Genomic DNA, 14,551 nt, shown 5'->3' on the forward strand with positions numbered 1-14,551 from the left:
ACCTGCATACGAAGAGGAGAGGCTGCTTGGGGGTCTCCCGATGTCAGACCCCAGTGCCACCGCAGGTTAAACAGAGTGGAGGCCTGTCTGGATCCTTTGGAATCCCGAACATCACAAGACCCTGTCTAGAGTTGTAGTTCACTTGGGCCGGTGGTTTGGGTCCCATCGTGTTCCACAGCAAAAACACCTGGAAGACATTCGCTTCGACTGGGAGTGTTTAAGGAGTGTGGGGAAGTTTATGTCCAAAGCAAAGCCCCAAAAGGAGGCACCAAGATTACCTAAGAGGAGAGGAGGGAAGCTCCCTCAGCCCATCTCATTTTCTGGATTTGCAGAATCAGGGATTTTCACACATTGGCCAGATAGTCTCTCCCAGGGCTGTTTCTTCCAAGCAAGGTGCTTTTTGGGGGCACCCACATTGGGATCCAAAGAATTTGACCAGGTCAGGATAATTATCCAGAGAAAATTTGCTGGATCCGGAGTCTGAGCAGGGGGAAAGTTTTGATGAAACAGAAAGCTGGCGGGGGGTGGGGGGGGCGGATGGGGGGGAAGCCTCTGAGAGGGTGGAGGAGGCTTTCCTGAGCATGTTCCTGTGTGTTTTTGGCAGGTTTTGGCTGGTGATTAAGGAAGATGGGCACATGGTCACCGCCCGGCAGGAGCCTCGCCTGGTGCTGGTGTCCATCACCTGTGAGGGCGAGTGCCTGATGCTCAAGGCTCCGGGCATGGACCAGCTGGTTTTGCCGAGCAAGCTGCCTCCCTCAAACAAGGTCCACGATTGCAGGTGCTCTCCTTGGGGCCCCTGGGGTGCTGCGAGGGACGTGATTGTCCTGTAGACTCCCCGTCCCTGCACGCTGTCTGGCTACAGTTTGTATAGTAGGTGATGGGTTTGGTGAAGGAAAAATTTAAGAGAAGCCTGGCCGGGCCTGGGATCGAGCCAGTGGTCAGGCATGAGTGGGTGAGGCAGAGTGCTGTTTTAGGGGGTCCCCGGGATTTGTTTCTTAATTTTAAAATTATTTTATTTTTTAAACTTAAATTGCCAACGTAAAGTATGACACCCAGCGCTCATCACATCACATGGCCTCCTCAGTGCCCGTCACCCAGTTACCCCCTACCCCCACCTACCTCGCCTTCCACAACCCTGTTTCCCAGAGTCAGGAGTCTCTCATAGTTTGTCCTCCTCTCTGATTTTCCCCCACTCAGTTTCCCTCCTTTCCCTTATGGTCCCTTGCACTAGTCCTTATATTCTGCATATGAGTGAGACCAGATGATAACTGTCTTTCTCTGATTGACTTATTTTACTCAGCATAATACCCTCTGGCCTGGGATTTGTTTTAATCAGGTATGGTAAGGCATGCAGAGGTGCAAATGACCGTGATGAAGAAAGAAGTTTTTTTTTTTTTTTTTAAGATTTTATTTGTTTATTTGAGAGAGATCGAGAATGAGCACAAGCAGAGGGAGAGGGAGACGCAGACTCCCCGCTGAGCAGGGAGCCAGACATGGGCTCAATCCCAGGACCTTAGGATCATGATCTGAGCTGAAGGCGGACGCTTAACAGACTGAGCCAAACAGATGCCCTGAAGAAAAGAAGTTCTCTGTACTCACAATCCCTGGAAATAGGGGGCTTGCATGTCATGCAGGGCCACACCGAGGAGCACCAGGCTTGGTCAGGAGGTGGGCTGGGGTACGGTGCAGGGTTGGGGGACAGGAGCGAGAGCCTTTACTGTCGTTTCCACAGGAAGTACCAGGTGAGACGACGTAGACAGCCTCAGGATTGGCTAGTTTGAGTAATTTCATTGTGGGGCGGAGAGGCTGTCTCTGGGTGTCTGATACCAGGCCCTGGGTGATTAGGGCTGGGGACAGTGGGCCTGAGTGAAAGAGCCCATAGAGGAGGCAGTTGGGGCGGAGGCTCTGCATTGCTTGGCATGCATGCAGAAGGTGAGTGGTTTCCTACCTGTAGGATTGGACTAGCCTGGGAGGGGCAGTGCTTTCCACATGAGCAAGGCCCCAGGATGCCAAAGCATCAAAAATACAGGAAATCCAAAAGCATGGTTGATACCTGTAGAGAGGGGCTGCAAAGGGCCAATCTTTAGAGTTTGTCTCTGTTTATTCAAGTTGGGTGGACTTCTGTTCAGCATTGGCAGCCCCCAGCCAGGCAGACAGGAGGATTAGTGGACTCTAGCAGCCGTATTTCAGGGTTGGGTGACAAGGGTGCTAGAGCTTTCGAGGTGACTGCAGCCTCTCAGGTCTCTGCAGCGGTCAGGTGTAGGAGATTCCCACCTCTGGCCTAGATAGGCCTCAGGCCTGGGCTTCCCTTCAGTCTATAGGACTCCTGCAGGGCGGTCACATTCTAGGCCTCATGGGGGCCTTGGCCTGTGCAACCAGGAAGTCCTAGAAGCTCGGGTACTCCTCATGGGGTGCTCTGGATCCCTTTGTAACACCTGAGCATTTTCAGCTTGTGGAAATTGGGGTTGTCCAATGGTCCCAAGGCTCAGGGGAAAGAGTATCTGAGCTGAAAACCATCATTCAAGGTTCTGAAATTTCAAGGGTCTGAAGTAATAATTCATTGAGTGTAAAATTTAGTTAATTAACAAGTATTTTGGGGGTGCCTGGGTGGCTCAGTCAGTTAAGTGTCTGACTTTTGGTCTTGGCCCTGGTCCCGATCTTAGGGTTGTGAGTTCAGCCCATGTTGGGCTCCAAGCTGGGCATGGAGCCTTCTTAAATAAAAAAAAAAAAATTTTAATGAATTATGAGCAACAGTTTGATTAGTGGCTTACGAGGTAGATATCATTAATTCTGCTTCACACGAGGAAGACAGGACTCCTATCCTTGTCACACAAGGCAGAGCTGGAATTTGAACCCACTTGCCTCCTAGCATTTGCTCTTAACGCCTCTGCACAGGGAGGGGAAATGCTTTGCTGTATAGGATTTGATTAGTTTTTGTTTTTTGATTATGGGAAGAACTTTCCCATAAAACTGTTTTTTTTTTTTTTTTTTTGTAAAAATCCATTCACAGGGGCGCCTGGGTGGCTCAGTTGACTTAAGCATGGGACTCTTGGTTTCAGCTCAGATCATGATCTCAGGGTCGTGCTGAGCTCAGGGCTCTGTGGGGAGTGTGTTTCTTTCCCTTTCCCTCTGCCTTTCTCTTTCTCTCTCTCTCACAATAAATAAGTCAATCTTTTTTTTTTTTTTTAAATTTATGAGAGAGACACAGGCAGAGGGAAAAGCAGGCTCCATGCAGGGAGCCCGAGGTGGGACTTGATCCTGGGTCTCCAAGCTCACACCCGGGCTGAAGGCGGCACTAAACCACTGAGCCACCCAAGGCTTCCCAATAAGTCAATCTTTAAAAAGAATCCACTTGGGGGTGCCTGGGTGGCTCAGTGGTTGGGCGTCTGCCTTTGGCCTAGGTTGTGATCGCAGTAACAGAGATAAAAATAGTTTGCAAGTCAACTCACCATCCTATGAGGGGTACGTAGCTTTTAAACGTTTGGTTCGTGGTTCCCAGGCAGACAGCCTGCTGTGTTACCCCAGGCCCTGCCCACCTGTGAGTGGGTGCTGTATCACCCTCTCCAGGTCACAGCTGCAGACCAGGGTCAGGGCACTGTGTGAGGTCACAGGCTAGAGAACGGTGGGCATTCCAGTCTGAACCAGTTCTAGCAGACTCTACGCTCAGGCTGCATCTACCACACGGTCGCCCTGCCCCCTTCTGAAAGCCTCGTGAATCCTCGCTACTCCAGGTGTGGCCCAAGGACCCGCAGCTTAGGCATCCAGAAGCTTCTCAGGCAGGTGGCATCTCTGGCTCCAGCCAGGCCTTCCGAAGCACAGTCTGCATCTTTTTTTTTTTTTTTTTTAAGATTTTATTTAGTTATTCATGAGAGAGACAGAGAAAGAGGGGGCAGAGACATAGAGAAGAAGCAGGCTCCATGCAGGGAGCCTGATGTGGGACTCGATCCCAGGACCCCAGGATCACGCCCTGGGCTGAAGGCGGCCCTAAACTGCTGAGCCACCCAGGGATCCCGCACAGTCTGCATCTTAACACGATCACAGGGATTTGTAGGCATATTAGGGTTGAGAAGCTCCTCCCTGGAGCACCTTCTGCTCTTTCCCCTTCTGTGTCTGCCCAGCCTCGGCCCCGGGCCTGAGGACCCCCTCCTGGCCCCCTGGGGTGGTCATGGTCAGGTCCCAGCCGTCCAGCTGTTGCGGCTTGGACGCCATCCGTCAGCATGTCAGGGCAGGACAGTAACCCTGGCGCTCTCTTGTGACCCTTCCAGGCTGTTCGGCATGGACATTAAGGGCAGGGATTGTGGCGACGAGGCAGCTCAGTGGTTCACCAGCTTCTTGAAAACAGAAGCTTTCAGGCTGGTTCAGTTTGAGAAGCACATGAAGGGAAGACCGTCGAAGGAAATTTTCTCTCCTGTGGTACCGAATTACCAGGTGAGCTCCCAGAGCGCTGCCCTCCTGCCAGTGGCCTGTCACCCCGTGTGTCCGGCTTCCTTCTTGACCCACAAAGGGCCTTGCTTGGGACCCCAGTTAAGAAAGTGCAGGACTGGCCCAGGTGAGGGGGGCCGAGGGTACGTCCTGGGCAGGTATTGGGGTTGGAGAGGGAAGTGGCTCCAGGTGGAGTGTGTTCTTCAGCAGGTGTGGGGTGTAGAAGGTGTCAGGTCCTGTGGAGGGAGAAGCCAGGGGTGACCCCCAGGGACACGGGGCTCGGGAGGCATTCAGATTGGGAAGGTGAAGTGAGAAGTCCATTTGGGGCTGAGCCAAGTTTCCTGAAATCACCGAAGCAGACTTCCTCCTGGGTTCCCTTTGCCATCAGTGTGGTCTGGTCATTTGAGGCACTGAAAAGGCGCTTTCTGAGGAAGCCAGGCCTCTGGGCCAGCTCCAGCCCAGACACCAAAGCCTTTGATTCTGCAGCGAGCTAGGGTTTAACATGCAAGCGCCTCAGGTGGCTCCTGCTTCCTCCCTGAACTATGAGCTCTTGGATCGCAGGGGTTTTTATCTGCTTGTTCCCTGCTGTTTGCCTGCCTAGAACAGTGCCTGGTACGGAGCAGCTGCTCCATAAATGCTTGTTGAGTGAGTGGGTGTCGTCCGAGGAAATTGGGACCAGAGCGTAGCTGATCGGCAGCAGATCCTTCCCTGTTTGATGAGGATGTTGTGGGAAGGGGTTAGTGCTGGGCGCTCGAGGGAAGAACGGGGTGAGTCCTGGGAGGTGATGATGGCTCTGAGCCCTGCCTGCTGCCTTCTGTGTGGTGGGGGGGACCCCCAGCGAGGCCCCGCCGTGGGAGCCGGCCTGGCCCTGACTTGTCCGGTTCCAAGACCGCGGTGTCCCCTCTCCTCCCGGAACACCACTGGCCCTCTGCACTGCACGCCCTCTGCGCACCACTTCTGGACTTGGCTTCGCTTTCGGTTGGGCTGAGGCGTTTCATGGGGCAGGGAGGCCTGATGGCACCGTGTTCTTGGCTCAGGTGGCCTACCCAGACTGCAGCCCCATCATGATCCTCTCCGAAGCCTCCCTGGCGGATCTGAATACCAGGCTGGAGAAGAAAGTGAAAATGGACCAGTTCAGACCCAATATTGTGGTGACAGGCTGTGATGCTTTCGAGGAGGTAAGAGGCTCACTGCTCTTGTGCAGTAAGCTCAGGTGTGCTGTTCAAGATGCTAACGGAACGGCTGTTCCCTTCATGTAGCACCAATGCAGACCCTCCACGGTCAGCTGCGAGGAAGACTCTCCTCTCCCAAGAGCCACCTTAACCTGGTGGAGTTGCCCACTTACTGCTGCCACCATCACCTCGCTGGCCTCAGGGGGCGCTGCTCACCCTTTCATGCTTAGGCCCCAAAACAAGCAGTCAGAACTTGGAGTTGTATCAAGTCCAGAACCAGGCTAGAATGTATCCTTATAGCCCAGAGATAACTAAAAGAAAATGAAGATGAGGAGAACAGCTAGGAGTGCAAGGATTTGAGAGTCACGAAAGGCCCAGCCCCCAAAGTGGAGGCCACGAGGAATCAGGAGATGTGCCTGTGAACAGGGCCCGGGTTCAGTCCCAGAGGATCCGCATGCTCTCCTGTGTGGCTCAGAGCAGGAATTTCCACCCTCTCCAGGCAGAGCCCCTTGTCGCCCTAACAGGTCAGCCACACCAAAACCCAGTTGTCCTGTGATCTGTACAGAAATACATGGCTGGGTGTTGCTTTGTGCTAAGAGACATGGGCAGTCCTATTAAACATCGGGGATGGGCTAAACCTCATGAGCCCTGGAAGCAGCGATGACAAATCCATTTGTTGGGTGTTTTCTGGGTATCAGGCACTGAACTAATGTCTTATGTCATACGAATTACTCTGCATGATCCTGACGACAATCCTGTGAGGTCTGTATTACTGTCTCCTTTTGATAAGGGCATTGGAGCCGGAGGGCCTTATATACTTGTAGGACATGTGATTGTAAGTTCTGGCCTGAAAACCTCAGACTTGGACCTGCAGCTCCTGAGATAGTGAGGTCATGCTTCCAAGATAGAAATCCCAAGTAGCTAACTCCGAGGGGAAAGGCTCTTCGTTCTTTGTTCCCTTGAGTGGCCACATTTCCTTTTGTGTGAGTAAAATGTGCCCCTATTTGCTGGTAAGTGTTTTCCTTTATTTATTTTTTATTTTTATTAAAAAAATTATTTGATAGAGCACAAGCAGGCAGAGGGAGAAGCAGGCTTCCTGCTGAGCAGAGAGCCCGATGCAGCGCTCAATCCCAGGACCCCAGGATCACAACTGAGCCAAATGCAGACACTTTTAAAAAAAAAAATTTTATTTATTTATTCATGAGAGACACAGAGAGAGAGGCAGAGACATAGGCAGAGGGAGAAGCAAGCTCCCTGCGGGGAGACTGATGTGGGACTCGATCCCAGGGCAACCACACCCTGAGCCCAAGGAAGATGCTCAACCACTAAGCCACCCAGGCATCCCAAGTACTGTCCTTTATTTTTTAATTTATTTTTATTTTATTTTTTTAGTACTGTCCTTTAGAATAAACCTTTGCAGGGGCACCCAGGTGGCTCAGTTGGTTAAGAATCAGACTCTTTGTATCAGCTCAGGTTGTGATCTTGGGGTCGTGAAATCAAGCCCTGCATCAGGCTCTGGGCTCAGCGGGAGCCTGCTTGAGGATTCTCTCTCTCTCTCCCTCTTCTTTTACCCCTCCTCTCACTCATTCTCTCTCTCTCTCTCTCTCTCTCCCCAAATAAATAAAATCTTAGAAAAATAACCACAAACCTTTGCACCAAGCCTAGAACAAATCTTCACACGTGTAGGCACTTATTATCTTTTTATTTTTTATTTTTTGGCACTTATTTGGTAATTTAAAAAATAGCAGTGTTCACAGAAGTTGTCTCCTTGTTGATGCTATCCCGTTGTTTGTTATGTTTTCTATAATTCCTCTTCATATTCATTAAAAATATATTTTTTTAATTGATAATCTATACTGGGCCAGGCACTATGTCTAGGAGCCCTGGATACAGAGGTGAAAAGATACAGGTCCTGCCCTTTGGGATTCCCTGATCTGAGAGGAAGAGCCGAAGGACGACAGCCCAGGGCCAGAAGCGCTGTGATGCACACGCTTAGCAGGTGCACAAGGATGCTTAGAAGCAGAAGTGCCTCAATCTGCCTGGAGAAGGGAGTGTGAGGGTGGAGAGGGGTCAGATCATGCCACCCAGAAGCCGTGCTGGGGTATGTGGGTAGTTATGTGTGCTGTGTGTGCCAGCGAGGGTGAGCGAAGGTCACTGTGGGTATCAGAGGCAGCCCACTGAAGACCTCAAAGCACAAGAGGCCGTGACTTTAAGGGGTGCCCGGGAGCCTTTCAGAATTGCAGGAGATCCAGGGGCAAATAAGAAGTGGCAGGAAGAAGCTGGACCCAGAGCTGGCTGGAGCTCACCAAGGCCGAGGAGTTTGGATTTGATATTGTGGATATTGAAGAGCAGGTCATGATTTTGAGCAAGGAGGTCGTTAAGGTTTGCATTCATCCAGCAAATATTACTGATGCGCACAGCGTGCCAGGCACAGTATTACTCTGGCAGTTCTCTAGGACGTGCACTGAGAGGGAGGGACACGTGGGCAGAAACACCAGCGCCAGGCTCCATCACCAGAAGGTCTCCTTGAAAAGCTGCAGCTGAGCCAGGCCTTGTGTGAAACCTGCATCAGGTTCGAGACCAGGCGGGTGACGGGCTCGGCGGCACCATCCCGTGTCTCCGGCGGCGCTTGGAGAAGCCCTGGCTACAGAGGGCAGGACAGGCCGGGCCCTGACATCCTGGGGCTGTCAGTGCCTTGAGGAAGAGACCCAATTTTTCTCCCCAGGAGTAAATCCAGATTTGGTGGGACTTCAAGTTTATACAATGTGGGGGGGCCTCCTTCAATAAAGACGATAGCAGGTGCAGAGCCTAGAAGGGGACTAGCCTGCCTGTGTCCCCGCTGCGGGCCAGGACTGTGCACAAGCGTGGAGTCAGTCCTTAGACACTCGCGAAACACCCATGAAATCCATGCTCGGTGTTGATGCAAGCGGCTGAGATTCAGATTAGAAATTAGTCCACGAAGCAAAAACTCTTTCACAAGAATCCTGTAATTGCACCATTATTTTCTGAGAAATTTTCTTTTAGGGAGTACCATTGCTCCCACATGGTCTCCACTGAAGGTACTCATTTAAGTAGGATTTTGAACCAAGAGGAATGAGAAGGAAAGATCCTCCCTAGCCACATTCCTGGCTAAAGAATTTTTGCTTTCCTGCAATTTTCCAACTAAGGAGTTTTGCTCTTCTGGGACTTATCAAAGTGAACCTGAGGTGATTGTTCTCTTAGGCAATTTGAATGGGTGGAGTCTTTTTAAATTTAATTTTATTTTTATTATTTTTATTATTTTTTAAAAATATTTTATTTATTTATTCATGAGAAACACACAGAGACACAGGCAGAGGGAGAAGCAGGCTCCATGCAGGGAGCCCGATGTGGGACTCGGTCCTGGGACTCCAGGATCACACCCTGGGCCAAAGCAGGTGCTAAGACTTTTGTTTATCTGGTGTGTGTGTGTGTGTGTGTGTGTGTGTGTGTGTTGTGTGGGTGTGAAAGAACATTGGGTGGCTCAGTGGTTGGGCACTTGCCTTCAGCCCAGGGCGTGATCCTGGAAACCCGGGATCAAGTCCCTCATCGGGCTCCCTGCATGGAGCCTGCTTCTCTCTCTGCCTGTGTCTCTCCCTCTCTCCCTCTCTGTGTCTCTCATGAATAAATAAATAAAATCTTTTAAAAAAATTAAAAAAAAACAAAAACCCTTAGTTTTTTTTTTTTTTAAATAAAAACTCTTAGTATAAAACGATGCTGACGTTACTGATTTATTCTCCCTGAAATTAGGAAGGCTAATAGTTATGGGCCTGATGCATTAACCTGTCTACCTGGCACTGTTGCACAACCATCACCTTTTCAATTAGTGGGACTCTATTAAATATTGATGTAAAATGATGACGTACATAAATATTTAATAGAGCAACTAATAATAAAAAAGAGCAAATCTAAGCATGGTGCAAAAAGTCAGGCCATTTTTTATTGCAAAAATATAGAGCAATAGTAGAATGCATTGTGCAACATTTACACTTTGTGACCCAGAGTACTTTATACTTTTTCCATGTAACTCAGAATGTTACGCAAGTTTTAAAAGGTGGCCTCCCTTGGGCCGGTGTGGTGTGTGTGAGTTCTGGGAATGTGGAGCAGTGGAATTTAAAAATAATACAGTTGACCGATGCTTCTTGTCTGTGTGCTTGGCCATTGCTAGTAGAGTCAGGGGTCAGGGGTCAGGTGTTTCCTGAACTTTGCTCACTTTCCTGGTAAGCAGGACTTGACTCTTTTTTCTCTTCTTCCTTCCCTTCCCTTTCCCTTCCCTTCCCTTTCCCTTCCCTTCCCTTCCCTTCCCTTCCCTTCCCTTCCCTTCCCTTCCCTTCCTTCCCTTCCTTCCCTTCTTTTCCCTTCTTTCCTTTCTTTCCTTTCTTTCTTCTTTTTTTTGCAATCTTTTGTTTGTATCATTCTTACCCTGCAGTATGAAAGAACTATGGAGAAGCTTGCAGAAAACCTTTGGTGTATTGTCACTCAGGAAGTGATTCTTCAAGAAGCTTCTAGACAGGTGGTAGATCTTGAAGCCAGGCAGCTGTGGTTGGACTCGAAGTCCCATCACTCACTGGTTGTGTGAATAGGGTCCTCTCTGTACTATCCTTTGCAGCTGTTGAGAAGCAAAGATTTTATAAATCATCATCACCAAAATTTCAGTCCCTCAAATCTAAGTGGGGACGACTTAGGATTTTACTTGGGAGCTTAGATTAGAAATGTCTGTCCTGAGGGCACCTGGTGGCTCAGTCCATTAAGCATCTGCCTTTGGCTCTGGTCATGATTCCAGCCAGAGTCCTGGGATCGAGTCTTGAGCCCAGCTCCCCACGCAGCGGGAGGTCTGCTTCTCCCCATCCTCTGCCCCTCCCCCTGATTGTGCGCGCTCTCTCTCTCTTAAATAAATAAAATCTTAAAAAAAAAAAGTTCTCTGTCCTGGAATAAGAATATCCTATCTGTCTGGATTTGGGGATTTCTGAAGAAGCAATGCCAACAGCAGCATATAGAACAATAACAAAGTAAAAAAAATAAAAAAAATAAAAAAATAAAAAAAAAAAAAAAAAAAAAAAAAAAAAAAGAACAATAACAAAGTAACAGTAACAACCTAGTCTCCCAGTTATCAAATGTGCATTATGTCCCAGACACTGTGCCAGGCATTTCATGTGCTGGATCTGACTTAATCCCCCTACTTTCCAAAGTGCAAGTCATAACCCATTATTGGGTTATAATTTCAGTTTCAAGGACCCTGACTAGCATTAAAAAAAAGAAAAAAAAAAAGACTAAACAGGATAAAAGATATTGGAGTAGACTATACACAGTAAGGTTAAGGATTGATTTGTGAGCGGCTGGCTGGCTCAGTCCTAGAGCAGGAGACTCTTGATCTCAGGATTGTGAGTTCAAGCCCCACACCGGGTGTGGAGCCTACTTAAAACAATTGTTTTGTAAGACTTTTGTTTATCTGGTGTGTGTGTGTGTGTGTGTGTATGTGTGTGTGTTGTGTGGGTGTGAAAGAACATTGGAAAACATTGTAAAATGTAATTTTTAAAAAGTACTTTATTGGGGCATCTGGGGGGTTCAGTTGGCTAAGCGTCTGCCTTGGGCTCAGGTCACGTTCCCAAGGTCCTGGGATCGGCCCCCACATCAGGCTCCCTGCCCAGTAGGGAGTCCGCTTCTCCCTCTCCCTCTTTGTGCAGGCTCCCTCCTTCACTCTCAATCTCTCTCTCTCTCTCACACTCAAATAAATACATACATACATACATACATACATACATATTTAAAAATAAATAAAAAAAGACTTGATTTTTTTTTTTTTTTTTTTTTTTTACAGCAAGTAGAGGTTTGCAATAAAATTGAGATGACAGTACAGAGATTTCCCATCAGCTCTGGTGTGCGCAGCCCCCCTTCATCAGCACATCGCTCGCCAGAGTGGTATGTTCCCAAGGGTGAACCTATGCTGACAAGTCACGGTCACCCACAGTCCATAGTTTACCTGAAGGTTCGCTGTGTTGTCCATTCTGTGGGTTGGGGCAGATGTCTGAGGACACATCCAACATTGTAGCATGGTGCAGAGTATTTTCACTGCCCTAAAGGTCCCCTCTGCTCTGCCTTCTGCCTCCACCTTCACCTCCCTTCACCTTCTCTCCAACCCCCACCCCTCTGACAATTTTACAGTCTCCATAGTTTTGCCTTTTCTAGAATGTCTTCTGTTTGGAACCATACGGTGTGTAGATTTCTCACATTGGCTTCTTTCAGTTGGTAATACGCGCATTTGAGTTTCCTCCACGTCTTTTCATGGTTTAATAGCTCGTTTCTTTTTAGCACTGAATAATTTTCTGTTGACTGGATGTGCCGCAGTTTAATTTATCCATTCGCCTACTGAAGGGTATCTTGGTTGCTTCCAAGTTTGGGCAAATTATAAAAGGTAATGTTTTACTGTGGTTCGTTGAGAAGTGTCTGGTAGTCATTGAAGCGAATGGTGTTTTCACCTCCCTCCATAGCTGTGGAAGCTCAGGGAGGTTGAGTTACTTGCCTAACGTCACACAGCTGGTGTGTGGCCAGGCTCTCTGGGTGTCTGAAGTCCATGAAGTCCAGCCATTTACAGGGCTATCCCTTGTTTATTTTTTTTATATTATTTTATTATTTTTTAAAGATTTTATTTATTTATTTACGAGAGACACACACACAGAGAGAGAGAGAGAGAGGCAGAGATACAGGCAGAGGGAGAAGCAGGCTCCATGCAGAGGGCCCGATGTGGGACTCGATCCCAGGTCTCCAGGATCAGGCCCTGGGCTGAAGGCAGGGCTAAACTGCTGAGCCACCCGGGCTGCCCCTATCCCTTGTTTAAACCACTGCTGGGCCATATAGCAAAAACCATATTGGGTCCTCAGTCACCATGTGGTCAAGGGGAAGAGGTATGTGCTTCTGGAAGAAACAAGACAGAACAAGCATCAGGTTTGGCATCATGAAGATAAGCCCAAATTTCATGTTCATTGACTTTGCTAGAAGGAAGCTGAAGGCATCTAAGAGTCATTTTTCTTTCAAATGAATGAAAAGCACCAAGAAGAGGTCTATCCTAGGCATATATAGTCCTCCTTTCAAGTAAGGGCTCCCCTGTGCTCATCTGGGAGCTTTGCTGACAGGCACATTTTGTTAGGAGCCTTAGCCAAGTCTGTCCTTGTTTAGAAAAGCCAAAATGATGAAAGCACGGGAGACAGGACTGCTGCGTGGAGGGGAATAGTAACACACTCATGTTCCTTTTTTTTCTATTTTTTATTTTCATTTTTTAAGATTTTATTTATTTGAGAGAGAGAAAGAGAAGGACCAGGGGTAGGGGCAGAGGGAGAGGGAGAGGGAGAGGGAGAAGCAGGCTCCCCACTAAGCAGGGAGCCTGGAAGTGGGGCTCCATCCCAGGACCCTGGGATCATGACCTGAGCCAAAGGCAGATGCTCCAACTACCTGAGCCACCCAGGTACCCCCCACACTCATGTTTCTAAAGTTGAGGGACGCCCGGGTGCCTCAGTGGTTGAGCATCTGCCTTCGGCTCTGGGCATGATCCTAGGGTCCTGGGATCGAGTCCCAAATCAGGCTCGCAGGGAGCCTGCTTCTCCCTCTGCCTGTGTTTCTGCCTGTCTCATGAATAAATAAATAAAATCTTAAAAAAAATAAAGTTGACAGGTTTTATCTATCTATCTATTTATTCATTTTTTAAGCTGACAGCTTTTACTAAAGGATTTTAAAGGTTCTTTGCAGCCCTACAGTAGTATAATTCTTTTTGCCTTTTTCTTCTGTTAATATGTATGTGTGTGTTCAATAGAGAGTTTATCACAAATCTCTCTCAGACTCTCTCTCCGATATGACCTCTTGGTTAGCTTTTCTTTCTTTTTTTCTTTTCTTTTCTTTCTTCTTTCTTTTCTTTCTTTTCTTTCTTTCTTTCTTTCTTCTTCTTTCTTTCTTTCTTTTCTAACAAACACTTCAGTTGTACAGTCTATGTCCTGATTTATTTATTTATTTATTATTTTTTTATATGTCCTGATTTAAAAAAATAAAATAAAATAAATTACTTTCATACTGTGTTCCTTACAGTAAGTAGCTTCCAGGGAGTGGAAGCTAGCTTTGCAAAAGCCTGAGGCTTCTGTCCTTCCCTTTTGCCTGGATTTTTCTCAAACAACAAATTCCTCCTGGCACATTTATTATGCACTTGGGTTTACAGAAATGTGCCTCCTGTGATTCTGTAGGAATACACACACCAGCCACTGTGTGATGGGAGGAGATTGACACTTTTTTTTTTTTTAAGATTTTTATTTATTTATTCATGAGAGACACAGAGAGAGAGGCAGAGACACAGGCAGAGGGAGAAGCAGGCTCCATGCAGGGAGCCGGATGCAGGACTTGATCCCAGGTCCCCAGGATCACACACTGGGCTGATGGTGGCACTAAACCGCTAAGCCACCAGGGCTGCCTGAGACTGACACTTTAAGGATAAAGTTTACTGCTTCTCTACACGGTGTTGCCCAAGCTCAGGGTCATGAGAAAGCCACGAGAGAGAAGTGGACACCAGGGCTGCAGAGATGTGGCAAGCTTTTGAATGATTCAATTCAAGAATCTTTCAGATAAAGTTAATTTTTTCAATTATAAAAGTAATTTTATGAAGTACCACTTCCCCTGTGCAAAGAAAAACTTGAATAAAAATCCTTCCCCATCCTACCATCAAAGAATAACCTATGATAACATTATATTGTGTTTCCAGTATTATTTATATGATCCTGTATGGGTGGTATCGAATCCCACCATTTTTGCTTAATGGTACGTGGCGAACACAGCTCTTGTCTTTACAAATTCTTCATTAGCATAGTTTTTTGTGGTTCTGTATTAGTCCATTTTGAACTGTGCCATAACAGTATAATCGAGCATGTAGGCCATTTCCCTTTAATAATGAACAGCTTGGTAAA

The 14,551-nt window shown here is 47.8% G+C and overlaps 2 protein-coding genes across 4 annotated transcripts in view; both read left to right on the forward strand.

Moving 5' to 3' along the window:
* The window catches only part of LOC125752112 (mitochondrial amidoxime reducing component 2-like), an 81,364-nt gene that overhangs the window by 52,632 nt on the left and 14,181 nt on the right, over positions 1-14,551 (forward strand). The window lies entirely within an intron of this gene.
* Positions 1-14,551, forward strand: part of MTARC2 (mitochondrial amidoxime reducing component 2) — a 35,664-nt gene that overhangs the window by 7,664 nt on the left and 13,449 nt on the right. The window contains 3 exon segments of the mRNA XM_049106967.1: positions 605-778; positions 4,266-4,428; positions 5,460-5,600. Coding sequence (XP_048962924.1) covers positions 605-778; positions 4,266-4,428; positions 5,460-5,600 — 478 coding nt within the window.

This window comes from Canis lupus, chromosome 38 (genome assembly GCF_003254725.2).
Source record: "Canis lupus dingo isolate Sandy chromosome 38, ASM325472v2, whole genome shotgun sequence".
In the NCBI taxonomy this organism is placed as follows: domain Eukaryota; kingdom Metazoa; phylum Chordata; class Mammalia; order Carnivora; family Canidae; genus Canis; species Canis lupus.